Below are 27,365 nucleotides of genomic sequence, written 5' to 3'. Positions count from 1 at the left end.
GCACCAAGCTGATCTCCCTGTGCTATGTGGCTGCTTTCCACTAGTGATCTATTTTACATTTGGTAGTGTATATATGTCCATGCCACTCTCTCACCTCATCCTGGCTTACCCTTCCCACTCCCCGTGTCCTCAAGTCCATTCTCCACATCTGCATCTTTATTCCTGTCCTGCCCCTAGGTTCTTCAGAACCATTTTTTTTTTTAGATTCCATATATATTACCATACGGTATCTGTTTTTCTCTTTCTGATTTACTTCACTCTGTATGACAGACTATACATCCATCCACCTCACTACAAATAACTCAATTTCGCTTCTTTTTATGGCTGAGTAATATTCCGTTGTATATATGTGCCACATCTTCTTTATCTACTCATCTGTTGATGGACACTTAGGTTGTTTCCATGACCTGGCTATTGTAAATAGTGCTGCAATGAACATTGTGGTACATGACTCTTTTTTTTTTTTTTTTTTTTAATTTATGGCTGCATTGGGTCTTCATTGCTGCGCGAGGGCTTCTCTCTAGTTGTGGCGAGCGGGGGCTACTATTCATTGTGGTACGCGGGCTTCTCATTATGGTGGCTTCTCTTGTTGAGGAGCACAGGCTCTAGGAGGGTGGGCTTCACTAGTTGTGGCACATGGGCTCAGTAGCTGTGGCTCACAGGCTCTAGAGCGCAGGCTCAGTAGTTGCGGCGCACAGGCTTAGTTGCTCCGCAGCATGTGGGATCTTCCCAGACCAGGGCTCGAACCCGTGTCCCCTGCATTGGCAAGCAGTTTCTTAACCACTGCGCCACCAGGGAAGCCCAACATGACTCTTTTTGAATTATTGTTTTCTCAGGGTACATGCCCAGTAGTGGGATTGCTGGGTCATATAAAACCTGTTTTTTAAACAAAAATTAAGTAGACATCCTAGACAGTTCAGTGTGAAAATCACTGTCTTAAAAGATCCTGCTGCTTCCATTGGGAACTAATCGTAAAAAAGGAGTGACTTCTCTTCTGGCCAAGATGGAGTAGTCCCATTCCTCCCAGGTCCTCCCCTTACAACTAAAAAAACGTGGACATAAGACAACAAACAAGCACAAGAAGGCTGAAAGATGTAAAGAAGAAAGCAGTCCACCTAGGGACCTCAGGACTTGAAGAACAACAGGGCAATGAGTTCCCTGGATTTCCTTACTGCCTCCCATATATCCTAGACAGGACAATGCAGAAGCCTCTAACATAGAACTAATTTAAAAAAACAAAAACAAAAATAGGCACAAATTAAAAACAAAAAACAACTCCAAGAAAAGTCTGTTGCCTCTAGGCAGAAGACTGAGAAAAGGGTGGCCTAACAGTACAGAAAACCTTTTTGGCAATACCCATCTTACTCAAACAGCAACAGAAAAACTGTTACCTCCCCTCTCCCAAAGATTCAGTGGGGCTGAACAGGGAGTGATTTCTACCTCAACCCCCATGGAAGCAGGAGACAGCTCTCCAATTCCCCCAACCCAGCGACACTGACCAGGCCCGGCAGGGTACTGTCAGCGGGGAGCTGGGCCTCTATTCTCGCCCAGCACCAATGGGGGAAAGAGGTAAAACATGAGGGACAGAGAAGTAGCACTCCACTTTCCCCAACCCATCCCCTGGTGTCAGTCAGCAGGAAACAGAGCTTACAAGCCCACTTGGAGGAAAGGAAGTGGTGCAAGTTGAGGTGATGCAAGATGGTGCCCCATTTTCACCAGGAAGGCGTCAGCAAGGTCAAGGGGAAGCTGAGCTTCTACCTCACCGGTTTGCAGACAGGTAGCTTGAGGCAGTGCTCCACTTTTGCCAGAGCAGTGTTAGAGGAGCCCAGCAGGAAGCTGAGTATACACACCTCCTGGGCCCCTGTACCATACCTCGACAGGGGACCACCTGCTAAAAAAGATCAAGTAAGATGCAGAGTGTTATAATATCCAAAATGTCCACAGATTTTACAACTTTTGAAGCCCTTTGTCACCCCTTACCTATTTGCTATGATCCCTGGCCTCAGGAGCACACAGTGTAAAAACGTAGAGACAGTCAAGGACATAAAGAGTTACAGGGGCATATATGTGACAACATAGGACTGTAGAGTAGAAAGGGAGTCTGGCCCTATGGTGATACAGGCAGGGCTAGTACTTGCTTTACTAAAACCCATCTAATTATCCTATTATAGGTGCCCAATAAACACTTGCAGGCTGAGTAATAAGAGTACCTGATCAAAGGTTACTTAGTAAACTAGTGCCCTGGCTTGCTTCCATTCCGCTCAAGATGAGATGACTTCAGATATACAAACCTTGACAAAACGCTACAAAAACTCAATATAAGGTACAAGTGATGGATGAGCCATGCAGTTAACCACATGCCTCAACTCTCAGTGGAAATTTCACTTTGAAAGCCTTTTTCAGAAAAAAGATGAATTCATAAAAATGCCACAAATTTTAAAAGTAGCCAATTTAGGCCCTATTTGATAAAATATGATTTTCTTACCCCTGTGAATTAGGTGGCTTCTCTTGTTGAGGAGCACAGGCTCTAGGAGGGTGGGCTTCACTAGTTGTGGCACGTGGGCTCAGTAGCTGTGGCTCACAGGCTCTAGAAAGCAGGCTCAGTAGTTGTGGCACACGGGCTTAGTTGCTCCACAGCATGTGGGATCTAATTCACAGGGTTAAGTTTCCAAATATATCCAATTTTAAATAAAAACTAAATACAATTTATATAGCTGGTTATAGTTGTTGGAAAAATAAAATGTAATCATTGTACTTATATATCTAATGGATAAAGGCCATATAGATAAGCTTTTATTTATTTATTTATTTTTGGTTATATGTTGATTTTTTAAATTCATTTTTATTGGAATGTGGTTGCTTTACAATGTTGTGTTAGCCTAGATAAGCTTTTAAAAGTAGCCTTTCCCTCAGAAGCAGATCTAAGGAGGCAACATATCTTGTTGCTATTTTATGTTTCTTATTTACAACATATTTTGTAATCATAAAATACCTTGAGTTTAGAAAATCCACCTTTCCACTCTATCTCCATAACACACTAAGCATTCTAGCTAGAAAAGGATCTTAGATCTTTCAAGAATCTTAAGGAATCACCAACAGGAACATTAGGAAGGGGCTTCAACTCTTACTAAGCCATCAAAGATCTGTTTATGTCTTTATTGGGAAGTTCCAACCACTATTTAAAAATGCTGAGCTCCATGGAAGTGATGCAAACTTAAAAAAAAAAAAAAGTTCTGAAAAATATGTATCCAAGGCAGGATGCTACAGCTGTGGCTAGGGAGCTGTGAATGGTATTAACTGTGTACAAATTTCAACTAATACTCAGTAAAGAGCTGCCATCTAGGAAGTTTTCCTTTTTTATTAAAGTAGAGTGGAAAACTATCGCTCCCTCTCTAATAAAATGTCACTTACAACATAGTGGCATCTAGTGTGGGTCTCTTTACTCTTAGGTGACAAGAATAAAAGAAAGAGGAGCCTTACAGGAGCAGGAATCTGTGAGGAATTACCTTAAGAAGAAGCTATGAAAGTAGCAGGAATGCCTTTGTAAGAGAAGTAGCCATAGCTAAGACCTAGCAGAGCTGCAAAGGCTTTAGATATCAAACCAAACAGACAGAAGTCCTCAACATATAAACCAAGATGAAAAAAAATCTGCATTCAAGAAAAGATTCAGCTGATTCACATATAAACATCCTAGCCAAAGTCTGGGAAATAAGAATAATGTTAAACTATGACTGAAATAAGTATTAGTAAGAAACAGAGCAAATTTCATATTTCTAGGCAGGTTTTTTTTTTTAATTTTTTTTTAACTCATTTGCGGTTTTTTGGGGTTTTTTAAAAAATTACTTTACTTATTTATTTATTTTTGGCTGTGTTAGGTCTTCGTTTCTGTGCAAGGGCTTTCTCTAGTTGCGGCAAGCGGGGGCCACTCTTCATCGTGGTGCGCGGGCCTCTCACTGTCGCGGCCTGTCTTGTTGCGGAGCACAGGCTCCAGACGCACAAGCTCAGTAGTTGTGGCTCACGGGCCTAGTTGCGCCGCGGCATGTGGGATCTTCCCAGACCAGGGCTCGAACCCGCGTCCCCTGCATTAGCAGGCAGACTCTCAACCACTGCACTACCAGGGAAGCCCTCTAGGCAGGTTTTTTAACAAGTTTACTCTATTCAGATCTCAGAAAATAATGAGCCTTGAAGCACCTATTACTTGGAGGCAGCATATCTTATTTCAGAGAAAGTATATAAGAGTTTGAAAAGAATGCAACCTGGTTTCTCAAATGTAAGCATCTTTCCTACCTTGGTGAGCAAAAAACCTCAACCAATCAACTGAAATGGTGTTTCATTTGGTCTCAATGTTTTCACAGATTATGAAAGACCTGGTGCTTATTACAAAGAATTAAGATTATGAATATATATCTCCAAATTCACCAACCTTAATTAAATGGCCTGGTCAATTAAAAATTTTCAAACTGATTAAAGAACACTTTAGAGCTACTTAGTAAACTCATATATTACAAATAGAACACTACTTTTAGTTTCTCCTTTCATTAGACAGATTTACAAAAATCTTACCTCTGCTTGTTAAGAACACACTAATCCTTTAAATAAATATAAAATATGTATCTAAAAGTATTAGAAAAGACCAATTACATATCAACTAAGATCAAAAATGTCTACTGTATTAGAAATAACAATTTCTGCTTTTCACATTTGACAAGTATGTTAAAACATCACAAGGTTCAACTTTCCTGGCAGGGTTTAAAGTATAGTGTCATATTTTTTATGAACAATAATAGCATTCAATGTACACTTATTATATACCAGGGATTATACTAAATCTCTCATATGCACCATTTCATTTAATACTATTATCCCCATTTTACACATGAGGAAATTAAGGCTCAGAAAAGTTAAGCAACTTTCCAAGGCTTCCCAGACTTTAAATGGAAGAATTATGGTTTAAACCAAGATTTGTATGTCTCCAAATCCTATGCTTTGCCAATCTACTGTACTGGCTCCCTTACTATCATGTTTCCATATACTAGAAGCAGTAAGCAAGCCAGGGACTTAATTAAGCTAACGAAAGGTTATCCTTTATAACAGATCTTTATACAGAGCTGCTCTATTAGTGTCCAAATGATTCTTTGCAATAAGCATCAGGTAATGTTCAGTCCAGTCTTCCTTTTATGTCTTGCTTGCCAAGACTTACCTAGGCAATAAAAGACCATGTTCACTTCAACACTATCTTCTGCTTCTCTTATTTAGTCACCACTTGTGAAAACACTAAAGATCACAAATGCAAATAATAATTCTTTATTCTGTTTTTTATGTGGTTCATGACTTTTATTAAAATGCTTCAAAATCTCAGAATTAAAGAGATTGTAAAAAAGGAACCACACAAAGCAACTTGGAAGTCAACTACGTAAAGACAGTGACCCATATATGCCGCTGTTATTGGAGATTAATCTTGATTTTGGTGCCATACTTTTGAAGAATGGGCAACCCCAAACCCGGGGCTCCTTTATAGAACTAACTGGAGAGAAGCATTCAAGACCTGACAGACACGAACCTGAATCTGACTTCATGCAATTTCCCCTAAAGCTTATCATTTCTGTTCAATCTAATTTTTAAAAAAAACAACAAACCCTCTCAAGGAAAAAAAAGTAAGGGTTGTTATACTCTGGAGAAGCGCCTACCCCCACCCCAGAACTTTCTCACAAGGCCAAAAGAATGGAACAACTATATGAATAAAAGCTTAAATCAGATCATCAAACACTCTACAGTTCACCCTAAGCTAAGCGACACACATGGATTCTTAAGGAGAACTGAAGAACATTGGGAGACTTAGGATTCATGTGGAGGGCACAGTCAACAACTATAGTAATCCAAAGGTATTCTGAAGTTAAGCGTGCACGGATGTTAAATATGCATTTGTTAAGCTCAACATGCAGAGCTATGCCTTGTTCCACTGGAAAGGTCCCCCATGCCTTGCATCTTCAAGGTGGCCAGATCTAAGGTGAATCCCTCAGTGTTCTTCTAGACTCCTTTGGCTCCTGGATTCCCCAACAGTGCAGGCTGCTTTGACTCCTCAGACCTGTCAGTTCTTTGGACTGAACGTGAAGAAGGCTCTATATATCTCTTCTATTCCCTCTCAATGTACCCATGTACTTAAGTTTCAGAAGAAAACCCATTTATTTGCTAAGGTTAACATGTGTGTTTGTTAGATGATCTGTATGTAATCTGACAAACCATTATAAAGAAATACTAAAACTTAAAAAAACCAACCTCTACACACAAGCTATTTATAATATACTCAGGTACACAAGGCAAAAACACTGGGTTAAATACCATAAGTATAGGGCAAATACATAATAAATTCCCAAATGAGTGGTGTAGATGATGTGTATTATGGTCCCAAAGGAGGGATCAAGGTAAGAAATTATTTGGGGATGTTATTACATTTTCAAAAATATCCAACCTTGTAAAAATAAGAATGACATATTTATCATTTTTTTTTTAACATTCCAAATTAAGGATAAAACATCTCTAAATTAACTTTTTCCCCAACAAACCAACCAATCAGTTACAGAGGGAAGATGTTCTCACTCTGTCTCTACAATCTGATATCAACAGGTTATATGGTTAATCCATTTAAAAAAACTGAACTATGATTTAAATCCACAGGAATCGACCATCAATACCAAGGTCTATCTGATGTCTGGTGATGCAGCTGTTTGCAACCCAGCTTTTACTATCACCTCAGCCAAAGGACTAATGTGAAATAGTGGGCACACCTCTCTCTCTTTTTTTCCCAGCACACAAGTAGATGATCTCCTATGGAGGCTTTTTCTCCCTTATCAATTGTGGAAAACAATGATCTATGTAAGTTAGTTAACTCTAGATAGCAATAATAAGACTGACTAGGAAAGGAATTTCTAATCCTTGGGGAAATACCAGTTCATTTAAATGGCCAGTTGGATGAATTACTTGTGTTTTTGTGGATAACTAGATTCTGTTTCTATCTTTTTGGTGATTCATTTCTGGGGATCATTAGAGAAACCTTTAGGAGAAACCACTCTTCATACCTCCTTTGTGACCTTTGAAGGTCACCACACAGCTAGCATCTTCAGCTGACCAGATCTTCAGCTGGGCATCCATTCCCCCACTCAGAACCACAAGGCCTGATGGGAAAAACCTGCAACAATTCACATCAAATACATGTCCTTCCAATACTCTCTGGAAAAACAAAAGAAAATTCCATGCTAGTTCTCTTGTCCATCCCTTGATGTTCTCTTACCTCCCATATCCTTAGTCCCGTAAATGATATATCTACATGCTGCATTTTAAAACAAAAGAGGTCCAAAGAATCTCTTTAGTTCATCTGTATACCAGGTAATGTTCTTAGAGCTGCTGGCTCCCTTTCCTGGGCTTTGGCTGCAGATGTTGTGAATTTGAATTCCAAAGCTCTCATAGCCATCCCTAAGTCTAGTTCTATATATAATAAGGAGCTGAGGAGGCTTGAGGGCTCTTTTACTTGTCTTTTCTTAAAATCCTCTGTACAGGTTGGGGGGCTCAGCCATATAGTCAGTGTAACAGCCTAATTACTCTGTCTTAGAAATGGGTCACTGAAGGCAGTTCATACCATCCACTTACAGACATTCACTAGCCTGGCTCTTCCACTGTTCCAGCCCCAATTTGTTCTGGCAAATCACCAAACTTGAGCATGGTTCTCAGATTAACAAATGGAAGAACAAAGATCAGTTGAAGTGCAGTGTTCCTACATTTTCAGAATGGGCCACTCTTCTTTCCATGGCCCAGTCTAAGGTTTCTCAGACCACCCTAAAAGTGTACCCAAAGCCTTTACTCTGAGCTCTCCATTGGAAGCCTGCCAGATCTTCATGCTCCCATCGGTACTAGAAGACACACCAAGGCCTCCTCCACTGGAAATGTCCAGGCATGTTATCTGTTTAAACGACAAAACAACCAGTGTTACAAATAACGAAATGCTCTTCTTCCCTTGAAATATGTTATAAACCTCTCTCATTTCACACTCCTCTAAGACTTCTTCAAGCCTATGCTTCCCAACACAAAGGACATGCGTTTCATATGAAGGCTGAGTTATCATCACTGATCTCCCAACAAGGCTGGAGCCAAAACCCTTTATTTCTCGAAACAAAAAACTATTCTTGTAGTCATCTATAATCTCCTGCTTCAGCTATAAAGTTACTTATTCCCATATCATTTCCATAGTTTCTATCTTTTGCTATTTTATTTTAAAATTAAGATACCACTCCTAATTCTTAGGAACCCACTTACACAAAAAGACAGACTTCCAAGATGCACCAGGATTCAAGGAAAAGCAAAGATGCTTCCAATTTACTACTTTACATTCCCTCTGTAAAATCTTAACTGTCTGTGTGTGTATTTCAGAATAAGTAATAGAAAAATTCTCAAATTCACTTATACAATTTCAATGTTAGGAATCACTTCATGAATAAGCCATGATCAGAATGCCAAGTCTCTTTCATATATCAATACATGCATACATAATATCCTCTTTTCATTAAAAAACACCCAGTTGCAAATATTCCAGAAATGTAAGACTGAGATATATAATCACAGTCATATTCCCAGCAGCTATGATTCCAATATGACCTAAATTATTTTTAAAAAGTAGGAACTTTCAAAAACAAAAAACAAAAATAAAATAGGAACTTTGCCTTTAATTATTCAACCTTCCACTCTACATTTCTATGCCAATTAAGCCTTAATGAATAGGTCTGGCAAAAACTAAAGGGATATATGGGTCAACTCTAACACTTTCTAAGACTTTTTCTTCTTTATTTTGGTTCCTCAATAAAAGGACCATTAACTTAATTGTAGTTCTTTTAATTTTAAGGATTATGACAACAATTAACATTTATATCATGTTTTATCATTTATAAAACATTTTCAAATATACTGAATCATTTGATCCTCATAATAATCCCATCTGCTCCTAGCTTCTCATCGGTGGATACTGCTTTCACATTCTAGTGTAGGAGACATTTCTCAGATTTATCTTTCTTCTCCAACATCACTGCTACCACCCTAATCCTGGGTCTTAAATCTGACTACCAGTACTGTCAAGTTCAACTCTATTCTGGCTCCCCAACTACATGATGAGCTTTATAAGTGTCAGAACCATGTCCAGCACTTTCTCACACAAATCACAGGCTATGTACATAGTAACTACTTAACAAATACCTAATAACAGTTTGGGAAGAGGGATGAAGCAGCTCATCAACACTAGATAAGAAAGTAAAGCCATCTGACCTATATCAATGAGACCAGCTACTGTCCCCTTTCAACGGTCCCAGAAACAAAACATATTTAAACACTTTCCTACTCACTCTGAAATCAATTTAATCCCTAAAGCAATACAGCCCAACCTCTTTCCTGACTCAGGCACCATCTATCCAACTGCCTGCTAGGCATCTATCTTTGGCTTTATAGTGGACACCTGAAACTTAACATGTCCAAAACAGAATTCTTATTTCCCCCGCTCCCTACCAATGCAACTACTTGTCCCCCAAGTAAATGACACCAGAATTTTCCCAATTCTCAGGCCAAAAATTTTGGAATTATCCCAACTCCTCATTTTCTCACATCTCATATCCAAGTCATTGGCAAATCCTGTCTGGACCCACACCCTAGAATACAGGCTCTATACCACAGTTCTATCCATTGCTATATAGCCCCAGTGCCCAGAAGAGTATCTGGAATATAGTAGGTGATTAATAAATAGGTGAATCACCTAATAATGAGCTCAAATAAGAGAAAGGGAGAATAAGAAATAGAATAAAGGAACAATTAATGATTTTTTTAAAAATGACCCACTCCTCAAAAGGTAAGTGGTTTTCCCAACTCCCCAAGGAGTTCACCACTTCCTTCCCCAGTGGTCTTCAGCTTCTATGTTTATATTGGATTGGCCAAAAAGTTTGTTTGGATTTTTCTATAACATCTTATGGCAAAACCCAAATGAACTTTTTGGCCAACCCAATATATCATAGTGGTTGTCAACCAGGGGCAATTTGTTTCTGGGGGGACATTTGGTGATGTGTGTAAACATTTTTAGTTGTCACAACTGGGGGCGGTGTCCAACGGACAACTTGTGGCTAGAGGCCAGGGATGCAGCTAAACATCCTACAGTGCATAGAACAGCCCCCTACAAAAAAGAATTATCTAGCTTAAAATGTCAATACTGCCAAGGTTGAGAAACTGTGATATATTATTTGGTACCCTCTCAGTTAATATACCTTCCTGGAGAGGACAGGGATATTGTGTTATTTATCTCAGTTACATATCTTTGGGGCCCTAGTTCCTAGACCTAAAAAGTAATTAAGTCTGAACTATCTATTCTTCCAAAGTGATAGAACACTGAAAAGTAGATTATACTTCATACCAGTTGTCTCCTTCCTCCAGATTTTTATTAAAGAGAAAGAGGAAAGAGAACTAACATTTATTGAATAGCTAGCTATTATGCGCCAGACATGTAACAGACACTACTCTCATATAATCCACTCAAAAATCTTTAAGTATTGGTGTGAAATCTGAGGTTTAAGAGGTAGTTTAATTTCCCCAAGGTGAAAGAGCAGAGCCAGGATACAAACCTAGGTCAGAGCCTAAAGCTAAAGATCTATTCCTTAGTCACAGCAAAAGAACAGACAGATCAATGCAGCATTCCTAAATATTGGATAAAGATGACAATTCAGAGACCTTCAAGATGGTGGAGGAGTAAGACGTGGAGATCACCTTCCTCCCCACAAATATATCAGAAATACATCTACATATGGAACAACTCCTAGAGAACACCTACTGAACACTGGCAGAAGACCTCAGACTTCCCAAAAGATATATACTTTTTTTTCCTTTTTCTCTTTTTGTGAGTGTGTATGTGTATGCTTCTTTGTGTGATTTTGTCTGTATAGCTTTGCTTTTACCATTTGCCATAGGGTTCTGTCTGTCCGTTTTTGTTTGTTTTCTGTTTTTTAATATAGTTTTTAGTGCTTGTTATCATTGGTGGATTTGTTTTTCGGTTTGCTTGCTCTCTTCTTTCTTTTTTTTCCCCCCCTTTTTTATTACTTTAAAATTTTTTTTATTTTTAATAATTTTTTTATTTTAATAACTTTATTTTATTTTATTTTTTTCTTTCTTTCTTTCTTTTTTTCCTTCCTTTTCTTCTGAGCCATGTGGCTGACAGGGTCTTGGTGCTCCGGCCGGGTGTCAGGCCTGTACCTCTTAGGTGGGAGAGCCGAGTTCAGGACATTGGTCAACCAGAGACCTCCCAGCTCCACGTAATATCAAATGGCGAAAGCTCTCCCAGAGACCTCCATCTCAATGCTAAGACCCAGCTCCACTCAACGACCAGCAAGCTACAGTGCTGGACACCCTATGCCAAACAACTAGCAAGACAGAAACACAACCCCACCCATTAGCAGAGAGGCTGCCTAAAATCAGAATAAGGTCACAGGCACCCCAAAACACACCACCGGATGTGGTCCTGCCCACCAGAAAGACAAGATCTAGCCTCTTCCACCAGAACACAGGCACCAGTCCCCTCCACCAGGAAGCCTACACAACCCACTGAACCAACCTTAGCCACTGGGGGCAGACACCAAAAACAACGGGAACTACGAACCTGCAGCCTGCAAAAAGGAGACCCTAAACACAGTAAGTTAAGCAAAATGAGAAGACAGAGGAACACACAGCAGATGAAGGAGCAAGGTAAAAATACACCAGACCAAACAAATGAAAAGGAAATAGGCAGTCTACCTGAAAAAGAATTCAGAGTAATGATAGTAAAGATGATTCAAAATCTTGGAAACAGAATGGAGGAAATACACGAAATGTTTAACAAGGACCTAGAAGAACTAAACAGCAAACAAACAATGATGAACAACACAATAAATGAAATAAAAAATTCTCTAGAAGGGGGCTTCCCTGGTGGCGCAGTGGTTAAGAATCTGCCTGCCAATGCAGGGGACATCGGTTCGAGCCCTGGTCCGGGGAAGATCCCACATGCCATGGAGCTACTAAGTCCGTGTGCCACAACTACTGAGTCTGTGCTCTATAGCTCCCGAGTCACAACTACTGAAGCCTGCGAGCCACAACTACTGAAGCCCACACACCTAGAGCCTGTGCTCCGCAACAAGAGAAACCACCATAATGAGACGCCAGTGCACCACAATGAAGAGTAGCCCCAACTTGACACAACTAGAGAAAGCCCACGAGCAGCAACAAAGAGCCAACACAGCCAAAAAATAAAAATAAGTAAAAAAAAAAAAAAATTCTCTAGGAGGAATCAATAGCAGAATAACGGAGGCAGAAGAACGGATAAGTGACGTGGAAGATAAAATAGTGGGAAAAACTACTGCAGAGCAAAATAAAGAAAAATGAAAAGAATTGAGGACAGTCTGAGAGACCTCTGGGACAACATTAAATGCACCAACATTCGAATTACAGGGGTCCCAGAAGAAGAAGAGAAAAAGAAAGAGACTAAGAAAATATCTGAAGAGATTACAGTTGAAAACTTCCCTAATATGGGAAAGGAAATAGTCAATCAAGTCCAGGAAGTGCAGAGAGTCCCATACAGGATAAATCCAAGGAGAAACATGCCAAGACACATATTAACTAAATTATCAAAAATTAAATACAAAGAAAAAATATTAAAAGCAGCAAGGGAAAAACAACAAATAACATACAAGGGAATCCCCATAAGGTTAACAGCTGATCTTTCAGCAGAAACTCTGCAAGCCAGAAGGGAGTGGCAGGACATATTTAAAGTGATGAAAGGGAAAAACATACAACCAGGATTACTCTACCCAGCATGGATCTCATTCAGATTCGACGGAGAAATTAAAACCTTTACAGACAAGCAAAGGCTAAGAGAATTCAGCACCACCAAACCAGCTTTACAACAAATGCTAAAGGAACTTCTCTAGGCAGGAAACACAAGAGAAGGAAAAGACCTACAATAACAAACCCAAAACAATTAAGAAAATGGTAATAGGAACATACATATCGATAACTACCTTAAATGTAAATGGATTAAATGCTCCAACCAAAAGACATAGACTGGCTGAATAGATACAAAAACAAGACCCGTATATATGCTGTCTACAAGAGACCCACTTCAGACCTAGGGACACATACAGACTGAAAGTGAGGGGATGGAAAAAGATATCCCATGCAAATGGAAATCAGAAGAAAGCTGGAGTAGCAGTACTCATACCAGACAAAATAGACTTTAAAGACTATTAAAAGAGACAAAGAAGGACACTACATAATGATCAAGGGATCAATCCAAGAAGAAGATATAACAATTGTAAATATTTATGCACCCAACATAGGAGCACCTCAATACATAAGGCAAATGCTAACAGCCATAAAAGGGGAAATCGACAGTAACACAATCATAGTGTGGGACTTTAACACCCCACTTTCACCAATGGACAGATCATCCAAAATGAAAATAAATAAGGAAACACAAGCTTTAAATGATACATTAAACAAGATGGACTTAATTGATATTTATAGGACATTTCATCCAAAAAGAACAGAATACACTTTCTTCTCAAGTGCTCATGGAACACTCTCCAGGACAGATCACATCTTGGGTCACAAATCAAGCCTTGGTAAATTAAAAAAATTGAAAGCATATCAAATATCTTTTCCAACCACAACACTATGAGACTAGATATCAATTACAGGAAAAAATCTGTAAAAAATACAAACACGTGGAGGCTAAACAATACACTACTTAATAATCAAGAGATCACTGAAGAAATCAAAGAGGAAATCAAAAAATACCTAGAAACAAATGACAATGAAAACAGGACGACCCAAAACCTATGGGATGCAGCAAAAGCAGTTCTTAAGACAGAATTTTATAGCAATACAATCCTGCCTCAAGAAACAAGAAACATCTCAAATAAACAGCCTAACCTTACACCTAAAGCAATTAGAGAAAGAAGAATAAAAAAAACCCAAAGTTAGCAGAAGGAAAGAAATCATAAAGATCAGATCAGAAATAAATGAAAAAGAAATGAAGAAAACAATAGCAAAGATCAATAAAACTAAAAGATGGTTCTTTGAGAAGATAAACAAAATTCATAAACCATTAGCCAGACTCATCAAGAAAAAAAGGAGGCAGACTCAAATCAATACAATTAGAAATGAAAAAAGGAGAAGTAACAACTGACACTGCAGAAAAACAAAGGATCATGAGAGATTACAAGCAACTATATGCCAATAAAGTGGACAACCTGCAAGAAATGGACAAATTCTTAGAAAAGCACAACCTTCTGAGACTGAACCGGGAAGAAATAGAAAATATAAACAGACCAATCACAAGCACTGAAATTGAGACTGTGATTAAAAATCTTCCTACAATAAAGACACAGACCTACTAGAGAATGGACTTGAGGATATGGGGAGGGGGTGGGGTGAGATGTGACAGGGTAAGAGAGTGTCATGGACATATATACACTACCAAATGTAAAATAGATAGCTAGTGGGAAGCAGCCGCATAGCACAGGGAGATCAGCTCGGTGCTTTGTGACCACCTAGAGGGGTGGGATGGGGAGGGTGGGAGGGAGGGAGATGCAAGAGGGAAGAGAAATGGGAACATATTGTATATGTATAACTGATTCACTTTCTTATAAAGCAGATGCTAACACACTATTGTAAGGCAATTATACTTCAATAAAGATGTTTGAAAAAAAAAAAAAAATCTTCCTACAAACAAAAGCCCAGGACCAGATGGCTTCACAGATGAATTCCATCAAACATTTAGAGAAGAGTTAACACCTATCCTTCTCAAACTCTTCCAAAATATAAAAGAGGGAGGAACACTCCCAAAATCATTCTACGAGGCCACCATCGCCCTGATAACAAAACCAGACAAAGATGTCACAAAGAAAGAAAACTACAGGCCAATACCACTGATGAACATAGATGCAAAAATCCTCAACAAAATACTAGCAAACAGAATCCAACAGCACATTAAAAGGATCACACACCATGATCAAGATGGGTTTATTCCAGGAATGCAAGGATCCTTCAGTATACGCAAATCAATCAACGTGATACACCATATTAACAAATTGAAGGAGAAAAACCATATGATCATCTCAACAGATGCAGAGAAAGCTTTCGACAAAATTCAACACCCATTTATGATAAAAGCCCTCCAAAAAGTAGGCATAGAGGGAATTTACCTCTACATAATAAAGGCCATATATGACAAAGCCACAGCCAACATCGTTCTCAGTGGTAAAAACTGAAACCATTTCCTCTAAGATCAGGAACAAGACAAGGTTGTCCACTCTCACCACTATTATTCAACATAGTTTTGGAAGTTTTAGCCAAGCAATCAGAGACAAAAAAGAAATAAAAGGAATCCAAATTGGAAAAGAAGAAGTAAAGCTGTCACTGTTTGCAGATGACATGATGCTATACATAGAGAATCCTAAAGATGCTACTAGAAAACTACTAGAGCTAATCAACGAATTTGGTAAAGTAGCAGGATACAAAATTAATGCACAGAAATCTCTTGCATTCCTATACACTAATGATGAAAAATCTGAAAAGAGAAATTAAGAAAACACTCCCATTTACCATTGCAACAAAAAGAATAAAATACCTAGGAATAAACCTACCTAAGGAGACAAAAGACCTGTATGCAGAAAACTACAAGACACTGATGAAAGAAATTAAAGATGATACAAACAGATGGAAAGATATACCATGTTCTTGGATTGGAAGAATCAATAGTGTGAAAATGACTATACTACCCAAAGCAATCTACAGATTCATTGCAATCCCTATCAAACTTAGTGGCATTTTTCACAGAACTAAAACAAAAAATTTCACAATTTGTATGGAAACACAAAAGACCCCGAATAGCCAAAGCAATCTTGAGAAAGAAAAATGGAGCTGGAGGAATCAGGCTCCCTGACTTCAGACTATACTACAAAGCTACAGTAATCAAGACAGTATGGTACTGGCACAAAAACAGAAATATAGATCAGTGGAACAGGATAGAAAGTCCAGAGATAAACCCACACACATATGGTCACCTTATTTTTGGCAAAGGAGGCAAGAATACACAGTGGAGAAAAGACAGCCTCTTCAATAACTGGTGCTGGGAAAACTGGACAGCTACATGTAAAAGAATGAAATTAGAACACTCCCTAACACCATACACAAAAATAAACTCAAAATGGATTAAAGACCTAAATGTAAGACCAGACACTATCAAACTCTTAGAGGAAAACATAGGCAGAACACTCTATGACATAAATCACAGCAAGATCCTTTTTGACCCACCTCCTAGAGAAATGGAAATAAAAACAAAAATAAACACATGGGACCTAATGAAACTTAAAACCTTTTGCACAGCAAAGGAAAACATAAACAAGATGAAAAGACAACCCTCAAAATGGGACAAAATATTTGCAAACGAAGCAACTGACAAAGGATTAATCTCCAAAATTTACAAGCAGCTCATCATGCAGCTCAGTATCAAAAAAACAAACAACAATCCAAAAATGGGCAGAAGACCTAAACAGACATTTCTCCAAAGAAGATATACAGATTGCCAACAAACACATGAAAGGATGCTCAACATCACTAATAATTAGAGAAATGCAAATCAAAACTACAATGAGGTATCACCTCACACAAGTCAGAATGGCCATCATCAAAAAATCTACAAACAATAAATGCTGGAGAGGGTGTGGAGAAAAGGGACGCCTCTTGCACTGTTGGTGGGAATGTAAATTGATACAGCCACTATGGAGAACAGCATGGAGGTTCCTTAAAAAACTAAAAATAAAACTAACATATGACCCAGCAATCCCACTTCTGGGCATATACCATGAGAGAACCATAATTCGAAATGAGTCATGTACCACAATGTTCATTGCAGCTCTATTTACAATAGCCAGGACATGGAAGCAACCTAAGTGTCTATCGACAGATGAATGGATAAACAAGATGTGGCATATATACACAATGGAATATTACTCAGCCATAAAAAGAAATGGAACGGAATCTAAGGGGAATAAAAAAAAAAAAAGGCCATGAAGAACCTAGTGGCAAGACGGGAATAAAGACACAGACCTACTAGAGAATGGACTTGAGGATATGGGGAGGGGGTGGGGTGAGATGTGACAGGGTAAGAGAGTGTCATGGACATATATACACTACCAAATGTAAAATAGATAACTAGTGGGAAGCAGCCGCATAGCACAGGGAGTTCAGCTTGGTGCTTTGTGACCACCTAGAGGGGTGGGATGGGGAGGGTGGGAGGGAGGGAGATGCAAGAGGGAAGAGAAATGGGAACATATTGTATATGTATAACTGATTCACTTTGTTATAAAGCAGAAGCTAACACACTATTGTAAGGCAATTATACTTCAATAAAGATGTTTAAAAAAAAAAAAAAAAAAAAGAAATGGAATTGAGTTATTTGTAGTGAGGTGGATGGACCTAGAGTCTGTCATACAGAGTGAAGTTAAGTCAGAAAGAGAAAAACAAATACCATATTCTAACACATATATATGGAAACTAAAAAAAAAAAAGTGGTTCTGAAGAACCTAGGCGCAGGACAGGAATAAAGATGCAGACATAGAGAATGGACTTGAGGACACGGGGAGGGGGAAGGGTAAGCTGGGACGAAGTGAGACAGTGGCATGGACATATATACACTACCAAATGTAAAACAGATAGCTAATGGGAAGCAGCCGCATAGCACAGGGAGATCACCTCAGTGCTTCGTGACCATGTAGAGGGGTGGGTTAGGGAGGATGAGAGGGAGACGCAAGAGGGAAGAGATATGGGGATATATGTATATGTATAGCTGATTCACTTTGTTATAAACCAGAAACTAACACACCACTGTAAAGCAATTATACTCCAATACAGAGGTTAAAAAAAAAAAAGATGACAATTCAAGTCCTTGAGATAAAGGATGGATTACTTTGTACTGCTGTAGCAAGCTAATCATTTCAAAAAGAATTAAGTTACACAACATTGTAAATCAACTAAACTTCCATAGAATAAATTTTAAAAAATTAAGTTAGACCCCTACTTCAAATCAAATAACAAAAATAAAGTTTGAAATGTAAAAAATAAAACATAAAAATTCAAAGATTACTATATTTATAATTTTATTTACCAAACACTATTTATATTGTGCTTGCCATGTTCCAGACCCAATTCTAACTGCTTCAGTCCTCATAACAACCCTAAGAGATAAATATTTTTACTCCCATTTTACAGATTAGGAACCTATAGCACAGGAAGGTTAAGTACCTGGCCTAAGGTCACAGTTAGTAAGTGGCAGAACCAAAATTCGAATCCAGGGGGTCAAATCCAATGAGTCCGTCTCTAGAGTCCTGGCTCTTACCCATTATGCTGTGTAATTACAAGTAAATATATATTTATAATATATATTTATCTATATAAAATCATGGACTACCCTAAGCAGGGTCCCAAAGGTAGTCACCATAAATTGATAGGTTTTATTATCTAGAAAATTAAATATTTTGTATGTCAAGACACAATAAACAAATAACAATAAACAATAGGCTAGAAAAAACCTGCAAAATATATAGCAAAGGATCAATACCCTTATTATAAGAAGAGCTCTTATCAATAAAGAAAAAAATTCACACTTAGAAAAATGGGCAAATGACATGAAGAGAGGCCAATAAATATATGAAAAAGTGGTCAATTCATAATTAATCAAAGGAATGTAAGTTAAAATAGCAATGAAACATCATCCCTAAAAATGGTAAAACTTTAAAAAATTCAAATACCCAGTATCAGCAGAGAATGTCAAGCCAGACTGGTAGAAAAGCAATATGGTAAAAGTCTTTTTAGTCAATGGATAGGGCCCAGTAGCAGGTCAATTAATCAAAAAATTCAGTTAGAGTAGGAAATAATAAAAAATGATACATAAATACCTACATTTTAACTCAAATATATAAATGTACGTTAATATTCACTAATTTTTTCATCAGTCCACTAATTACTATAAGGAAGCTTTATCTTGACTTGCTTGTAATATACTCTAAGCAAAAGGTACACAACTTCCAATTTCCTTAAAGCAAGGCAAATCTTTAGTCACACTTACAAAGCAATCTAAGAGCAAAAATTTATACAGGGTTTTTAAAAAAAATCTTTCCCCTAATATTCTACTACATTTATCTTGTCCACACATACTAAAATAGAAGGTTTTAAAAAAACTCTTCTTAGGAATTCCCTGGCAGTCCAGTGGTTAGGACTCCACAGATTCAATCCCTGGTCAGGGAGCAAAGATCCTGCATGCTGTGTGGTGCAGACAAAAAAAAAAACAACTCTTCTTTATCAAGTCTCTATGAAGCAATCAACTTAGTTTTCAAAGACATAGTCACTCTGCCTTTCACACTCATATTTCATTGGTTTAATATATTTAATTAACATAATTTCAAAAACAACACAACTGGCATTGTAACTGACCCTTGGTAAGCATTCAGCTTAACTGGGAGTGTCAGTATGCAGACCTCAGAGACCACAAGCTGCAAATGTGTTGTGGGCGTGAGTCAGAATGGTTTACAGAGGAAATGTAGAGCAACAGTTGACTCAATAAATCAGTTAAGTGGAAGTCAGTTAGAACATACCAACAGCCTTATAAAGTACATTTCCTGTGACTCAACATTATACTTTTATAAATGTACTCTAATTTTTTCTTATCTTTGTGAGAAAAGGGTTAGCTATATCATCAAAATATGAAGTCACGAAATCGGAAATGACTGAATGTCCGGTAATGTAAGATTAGAAGAATAAATTATAGTAAAGTCATAACAGTGGAATACTATGTAACTCTTAAAATAATACACATAAAGTAAACACAGAATGACGTACATAATATATTATTAAGAATTAAAAAATAACTTATAAAACAGCATGTACTGTAAAACCCTATTGTGGTAAAATATTTAAAGAAAAAAGACTGGATCAAGTAAAATAATGATATGTAAAGCTTAGCATGTACTGGCACATAGCAGGTGATCAATAAATGTCAGCTATTACTACTATGATTATTATTTTTTAACTTTTTAAAATCAAGATACATTAATATACAATATTATATAAGTTACAGGTGTACAAAATAGTGATTCACAATTTTTTAAAGGTTATATTCTATTTATAGTTATTATAAAATATTGGCTATATTACCTGTGTTGTACAATATATCTTTGTAGGTTATTTATTTTATACATAATAGTTTGTACCTCTTAATCCCCTACCCCTATTTTGCCCCTCCTTATTTCCCTCCCCACACTGGTAACCATTCGTTTATTCTCTATATCTGTGAGTCTGTTTTTGTTATATTCACTAGTTTGTTTTATTTTTCAGATTCCACATATAAGTGACATCATACAGTATCTGTCTTTCTCCGACTTATTTCACTTAGCATAATGCCTTCCAAGTCCACCTATGTTGCTGCAAATGGCAAGATTACTGTGATTATTATTAATAAGTGTTACAAAACAAAAGCTCACAATAGTTATCTTCAGATTATAGAAATGAGTGATTTTCACTTTTACATTTCCTAAATTTTCATCACTAAATATATATTTGTTTTGCAATAAGGATAAAAACAGCTATTTTTGAAAATGTACCACACACTAAGAAGCAGTAGGCTTTAATATAATCAGTTTATTCACCTATTTCTCATTTCTGCTTCTAAAAAGCTTATGGTAGTAGAAAGGGCTTTATCACAAAGACCTTTGAAAATTATCCCTCAATATGCTGTACTTGGAATTTTGAGAAAATGCCCCTTCCGTTAGGCAAAGGGACAGAAATATGAGCAGTGGCAAATTACTCAAACATCAACTACTATCATCATTATCCAAAAGCTGGTAAGTGGCTCTGGTAAAACATATATAAGGAAATTTCATACAATTCCTTTCTTTGAGATTACCAGTGAGTGGATTTGTATATTTATTCTAAGTGGACCCAAGTACCAGTTTTGCCAAACATATCACACTTTATCAGCTGTGTCATCTTATAATGCAAAGTAAATGAAAAACACATTAATTATGAATATGTTTATAGCACTAGACAAGCAGATAAAATGAAAAACTAACATGTTATTATATTTTCTCCTCATTTTATCAGAATACTTACACTCTTTGCATGAATTCTGGAAAAAGTAGTATATGGTGCCAAAAACTTCGAAGACGCATTTTCCTTTGGACATGAAATATGAATGCTTTTCTAAACAGAGAAGGAAAAATGAAATCCATCAGTAAAGCTACTCCAATGGAATTAAAGCTTCTTAAAGAAAACATTAGGACGAAAGAACACTCTTACCTTTTAAGTGTACACTAATCCTCCTTCCCCAACCCAAGAAACTATCACTCCCCTACAGATCAGCAGTCCTTTTACTGCAGAGGGCTGCAATGTAATTTGGTACTGCTGAGCCATTATGCTTTTATGTTGAAGAAAACTGTTCCATAGAAGACAAACCAACAATAAGATACAAATGACAAACACGAGAACATTAATTTTCATAAGAAAATCTAATACCAGTATTCTCAGTCAGCAGTGTGGCAAGGAATAGTACCAACAGCTGTGAAAAAACAGCACCAGCTCCCGGGCCTAGGGCTGAAAAGATTAGTCTAAAAGTAAACTTGCTGCCTATAAAAGAATTTTCAGAAAAAATGTTAGACTACTGACATGTATAGTTACCAGAGTAAGAAAGTAGGTAAAGTAAATTACGGTACACTCATACAATATGTAGGCCCTGGTCAGGCTTGTGGTGCCCATTCCCAGCTAGGACTTAAACTGACTATACATGTTCATAGACTGGTCATCACCAAATAGCTGTCTTATGATTTCCCACATGTTTTGACTAGTCATTATCACATATATTTCAGCTACTATAGCAAGATAACACTAGTGACACAGTAGTAAATTATATCTAGAACCAGATGTTAGATTCAAGTGACATGACCTGCTGAAGGCAGACTGCAACCATTTAGGGTAAGTATGTTGGTGTTTCAATGCAGAGGTATAAAAGGCTTGGTAAACATCGCCTCAAGGATTCTTGCAATACGACAATCCCTTACTCTAATTTGCAGAATACTAACACCATCCCCTACGTGTGTATCTCCTACACAGAGCGAGGAGCTGCTCTCACCAAATGGCCCCTAACCTGTTATCTCTTCTGCAGTAGTACTTGAAAGTTTCTGGAAATTCTGCTGGACAATGAAAATGCCTTCAATAATCAAGATTTTCTGAACCTCTTTATAAGGCTAATCTATGTACAACAAGCGCAGTCCTCATAGTTCACTAGAAAGAACAGTTTCAAAGTTATAATATTCTCATCACTGAAAATCAATATGCTCTTATTACAGGTCTTCTCCTTTAAAAAGAGAATTAGATTATCTATACAAACAGTACTTTCTTAGCCAGTGTATCTATGCCTGGCTGCCTGCAGGCCTTTCATTAAATGAGTTTTTGCTTCTAACCACATGACAAAGCCCATACAGCTGCAAGAGAGCTGACCCAGATTTGGAATTGTCTCCTGTACCCAAAACTAAAGTGTCAGCTAAACTTTCCTGGCTAAATATTCATACCAAGCAAGGACATGAGGAGCTCTGAAAGCTTAGTGTTCGAGCCTCTGTAAGAACTGGGTTTGCTCTCAGAAGATTATTTCTTTTGGGCTAATTATGTAAAAGATTTCAAGAATCAGTGGTTTTCTCCTGCTTATCGATCCTGCAAATCACCCTTTAATCCATAAACAGACTATGAAGGAAGATAAATGTTGAATTACCTTCCAGCAGTAGAGAATCATGCTGTTAATGAAAAGATATTAAAGAAAAGCTGCAGGAGATATCAAAACAGACAAAATTCAGTGTGAGGGGGAGGTGTGAATATTCCACATTAAGATAAAATTAAAAGTCAAACTTTTTATCTTTCCAGGTTAGGTTTTTAAGCATAATGACAGATCTGTATGATAGAACAATGTAGCAACATAAAATAGCAAAGTGACTCACGGCAGTTAGGAAACAAATGAATGTTCAACCATAAGCATTTACTGTCTGACTTAGCAAGTACACTGCAAAAATTAGTAATGATATTGGAAAAGATAAGGATTTTATCACAGCCTGAGTACAAAGGGAAGAAAGGAAGTCAGCGCCCAGGCTGCGGATGGATACTGGCAAACACCTGGAAAAAATGTAGGCTTACAAGGTGGTGTTATACTTGAAGTTAATAGAACTGGGTTTCAATTCTGACATAGACTAACTAGCTTTGATTATTAGGGGTTAATTAACCTCTCTGAATCTGTTTGCTTATCTGCAAATTGGAAATTTAAAATGCCAATCCTACAGGATTGTTATGATAAACAATAACTCACTTTTGAAATATCTTAGTTTCTTTCATATGCAATTTCACTCCCCACTAATCAGCCTATGAGGCTGTCTCTGTTTTATAGATGAGGAAACTGAGGCTCAGATAACTAAGTTATTTGTCCAAAACCATATTGCTAGTAAGTGTCACAGTAACTAAGACTTGGACTCAGATCTTCTGGCACTTTCTACAATACTGTTTATGAAAAACAAATATAAAATATATAATAACATGCAGCTTATTATTTTGCACAGAGGATAATGAATGAACATCTGCTAAAGATCTTATGTAAAAAACAAAGTATTCTCTACTCTTGTCAGTACACCTGAAATATTTTATAACTAAAAAAGCTTAATTATACACACACCAAAAAAGGCTGTTTCGGGCTTCCCTGGAGGCGCAGTGGTTGAGAATCTGCCTGCCAATGCAGGGGACACGGGTTCGAGCCCCGGTCTGGGAAGATCCCACATGCCACGGAGCAACTGGGCCCGTGAGCCACAATTACTGAGCCTGCGCGTCTGGAGCCTGTGCTCCGCAACAAGAGAGGCCGCGACAGTGAGAGGCCCGCGCACCGCGATGAAGAGTGGTCCCCACTCACCGCAACTGGAGAAAGCCCTCGCACAGAAACGAAGACTCAACACAGTCATAAATAAATAAATAAAAGAACGTGAATTTCTTAAAAAAAAAAAAAAAAAAAAAAGGCTGTTTCACCCTTTGGGAATCATCTCACCAGCGCACACTGACTGCTGCCATCAGAAAGAGGAAGGAAAGTCAGATCATGAGTTCTGCAACACTTACATGGCCACCTACTCACCTCAAAGACCAATGAGAAAAACAATTAAGTACTACTAATACAGGTCTTCACCAAGGTGTGGCCAGACACATCATAAAACTACACTGTACAGTATGGTGGGTACTAGCCACATAAAGCTACTGAGCACTTAAAATGTGGCTAATGCAAATGAGTAAATGAATTTTTAATTTTATTTAAAGTTTAGTTTAAAAACATACTTGATTCAGTTACTGGAAAACTTTTTAAGTACGTTTGGAACTACTTAGGTATGTGAATCTGTTTTCAACTGTAAATTTTTTAAAACCTAAATATATATCAAGTATTTCCAATAAAAAATTAGAGTCTGGGACTTCCCTCGTGGCACAGTGGTTAAGAATCCGCCTGCCAATACAAGGGACACGGGTTCAAGCCCTGGTCTGGGAAGATCCCACATGCTGCGGAGCAACTCAGCCTGTGCGCCACAACTACTGAGCCCGCATGCCACAACTACTGAAGCCCGCGCTCCTAGAGCCTGTGCTCCGCAACAAGAGAAGCCACCTCAATGAGAAGCCCGTGCACCGCAACGAAGAGTAGCCCCTGCTCGCCGCAACCAGAGAAAGCCCGTGCATGGCAACGAAGACCCAACACAGCCAAAAATAAATAAATAAATTTATTAAAAAAAAAATTAGAGTCTGAATTGAGATGTGCTCTAAGTGTAAAATATACAGAGGATCTCAAAGACTTAATAAAAAAAAGAAATGTAAACTATCTCTAATAATTTTTTATATTAATTACAGGTTAAAATAATATTTTAGATATACTGGGTTAAATAAAATACATTATTAAAATTAACTTCATCTGTTTCTTTTTACCTTTTTTAGGTGGCTACTAGAAAATTTTAAATTACACATGTGGATACACACTACTATATATAAAATAGATAAACAAGGACCTACTGCATGTAGCACATGGAACTATATTCAATATCTTGTAATAACTTATAATGGAAAGGAATCTGAAAAAGAAAATATATATGTATATACATAACTGAATCACTTTGCTCTACACCTGAAACACTGTAAATCAACTATACTTCAATAAAAAAAATTACATATGTGGCTCACATTATTCATCTACTGGACAGCACTGGTATAAGGGAAGTAAGAGGAAGTTTGCATCTAAAAGCATATGTATGTATAAAAGAAAAAGAAAACTCTTGACATTCAAAGGCAGTAAAAACTATGATTATTATACAAATGAAATGGAGAAGACACTGATACGCAGATAACAGTATAAATATTTAAAGTACGTATATAGGTACTACCATAGTTTGGACACAGTGCTATCTAGAAGACATGAAAACCTACCTTGTTTATTTCATTCACAATAAATCCTTCCGAAGCTGTAACCTCTGGGATGCCATCAAGGCCAATTCCTTGACAAGTCAGGCTGCCATACAAAGTTGGTTTCCCTATATAGCACAAAAAAGCATGTCTCAAAAAAATACAAGAATTAAACATTTTTCTCCTTGAAGACCCAATTCAGGCATCTGTATAAATGCGAGGAAATTGGCTCATGAAAGAAAAGCAGGCACTTGTGTTAAAAGTGAGGTGAAGTAGAAAGAGCACTAGTCTAGGCAAACCTAATTTGGAAGAAATAAATTCAAGGACTAAAAGCCAGGAACAAAGATTTTGAGATACAATAGAGTATTTGTAGAGAAAACTACTAGAGTAATCTCAACCTCAGTTTCACTGGCTGTGAAATGGAATTCTACCAGGATGAAAGGTGAAGATGAACATGAACATATGCATTTATCCACAGTATATACACATAATTCAGAGTAAAGAGTTAAGCTTCAATAACTGGAAAATTTGCTTAAGTAGGACACTGCTTTTGCAGTGATATGGGCTAAATAAGATATTATCCTACACATAAACACATGTAGATGGTAGAATGGAGTTAAAAACATTCTATTCTTTTTCTGCACTTTATATATACACTTCTGCAACAGCCCATAACACGCTGTTTACATTTCTGGCCTCCCCACCAGACTATGAAGTCCTTGAGTTCAGAAACTAGCAAGGTGCTACAAACTATTCAGTAAGTAACTTGCACCAAACTGAAATTCTAGGAGTAAGAGGGAAGTAAAAACCATCATGGATTCATGCAGAGTGGGAGAGCTTCTTAGAGAGGGTGGGACTTAAGTAGGATCTTGAAAGAAAGATAGGACTAGGCCAAAGATAAGGGAAAGGAAACCCCAAGTCAGGGAGGGGCATGTCAAGAATAAAAAAAGTCACAAAGAACAAGGGGGAAGGAGGCATCAATTAATATACCAGTTTGGTAGTTGAAAGATACTAGTGGAGTAACTCACAATCTAGGGTAGAAGTATGGACTAGAGAAGATCTAGTGAAATAGGTTTTGCAGAGAAATGGCATGAAATTCTAGTTCAGAAAGATGCCACAAAAATAGGATTGAGTGAACTCTGCTTTTTGTCACATTTCATGATTCCCTCCTGACTTCACCAACCATCCTATGAAGTCTGGCCCTTTTGGTACATTATTTCAACCAATCCCCTGTCATCACCCTCAATGACCTCTCTACACTTGTAAAGTCTCTGAAATGATCTGTCTCAGTATTTTGTCTATATAACAAAAGTGGGAATGATCCAACTACTCACCTTCTACATTTCTACATGTAGGCTGCTGAGTGCAGATACAGAAAAGGACACAACTGTGCAGACTGGCACCACTACAATTTACCAGTTTCCAAACTCTGCACAGTTTTGCAGTCCTTTTGCCCCTTTTGTTCCCCAGAGCAGCCAATTCTCATGACACCTAGCCTGCCATCAAAACCTTCTTCCTTCATAAGAGCCAAAAATTGGAAACAATTCAAATGCCCATCAACTGATGGACAAAAAATGTGATATATCCTCACAACAGAACATTACTTGGCCACAAAAACAAATGAATGCTACAAAATGGATGAACCTTGAAAATGTTATGTTAAATGAAAGACACAAAAGGCCACATATTATGATTCTATTTATATGAAATGTCCAGAACAGGCAAATCCATAGAGACAGAAAGTCAATTAGTGGTTGCTAGGAGCTAGGAGGAGGGCAAAATGCGGAGTGACTGCTAAAGAGCACAGG

At 37.7% G+C, this 27,365-nt stretch overlaps 1 protein-coding gene across 1 annotated transcript in view; it reads right to left on the bottom strand.

The window, feature by feature from the left end:
* Positions 1-27,365, bottom strand: part of PAAF1 (proteasomal ATPase associated factor 1) — a 46,517-nt gene that overhangs the window by 16,224 nt on the left and 2,928 nt on the right. The window contains exons 3-6 of the mRNA XM_007173714.2: positions 25,582-25,685; positions 21,214-21,303; positions 7,856-7,954; positions 7,077-7,227 (exon numbers count right to left, since the gene is read on the bottom strand). Coding sequence (XP_007173776.2) covers positions 7,077-7,227; positions 7,856-7,954; positions 21,214-21,303; positions 25,582-25,685 — 444 coding nt within the window. The remainder of the gene's footprint in view (positions 1-7,076; positions 7,228-7,855; positions 7,955-21,213; positions 21,304-25,581; positions 25,686-27,365) is intronic.

This window comes from Balaenoptera acutorostrata, chromosome 9 (assembly GCF_949987535.1).
Source record: "Balaenoptera acutorostrata chromosome 9, mBalAcu1.1, whole genome shotgun sequence".
Lineage (NCBI taxonomy): Eukaryota > Metazoa > Chordata > Mammalia > Artiodactyla > Balaenopteridae > Balaenoptera > Balaenoptera acutorostrata.
This window is presented reverse-complemented; position numbering and strand designations above follow the sequence as displayed.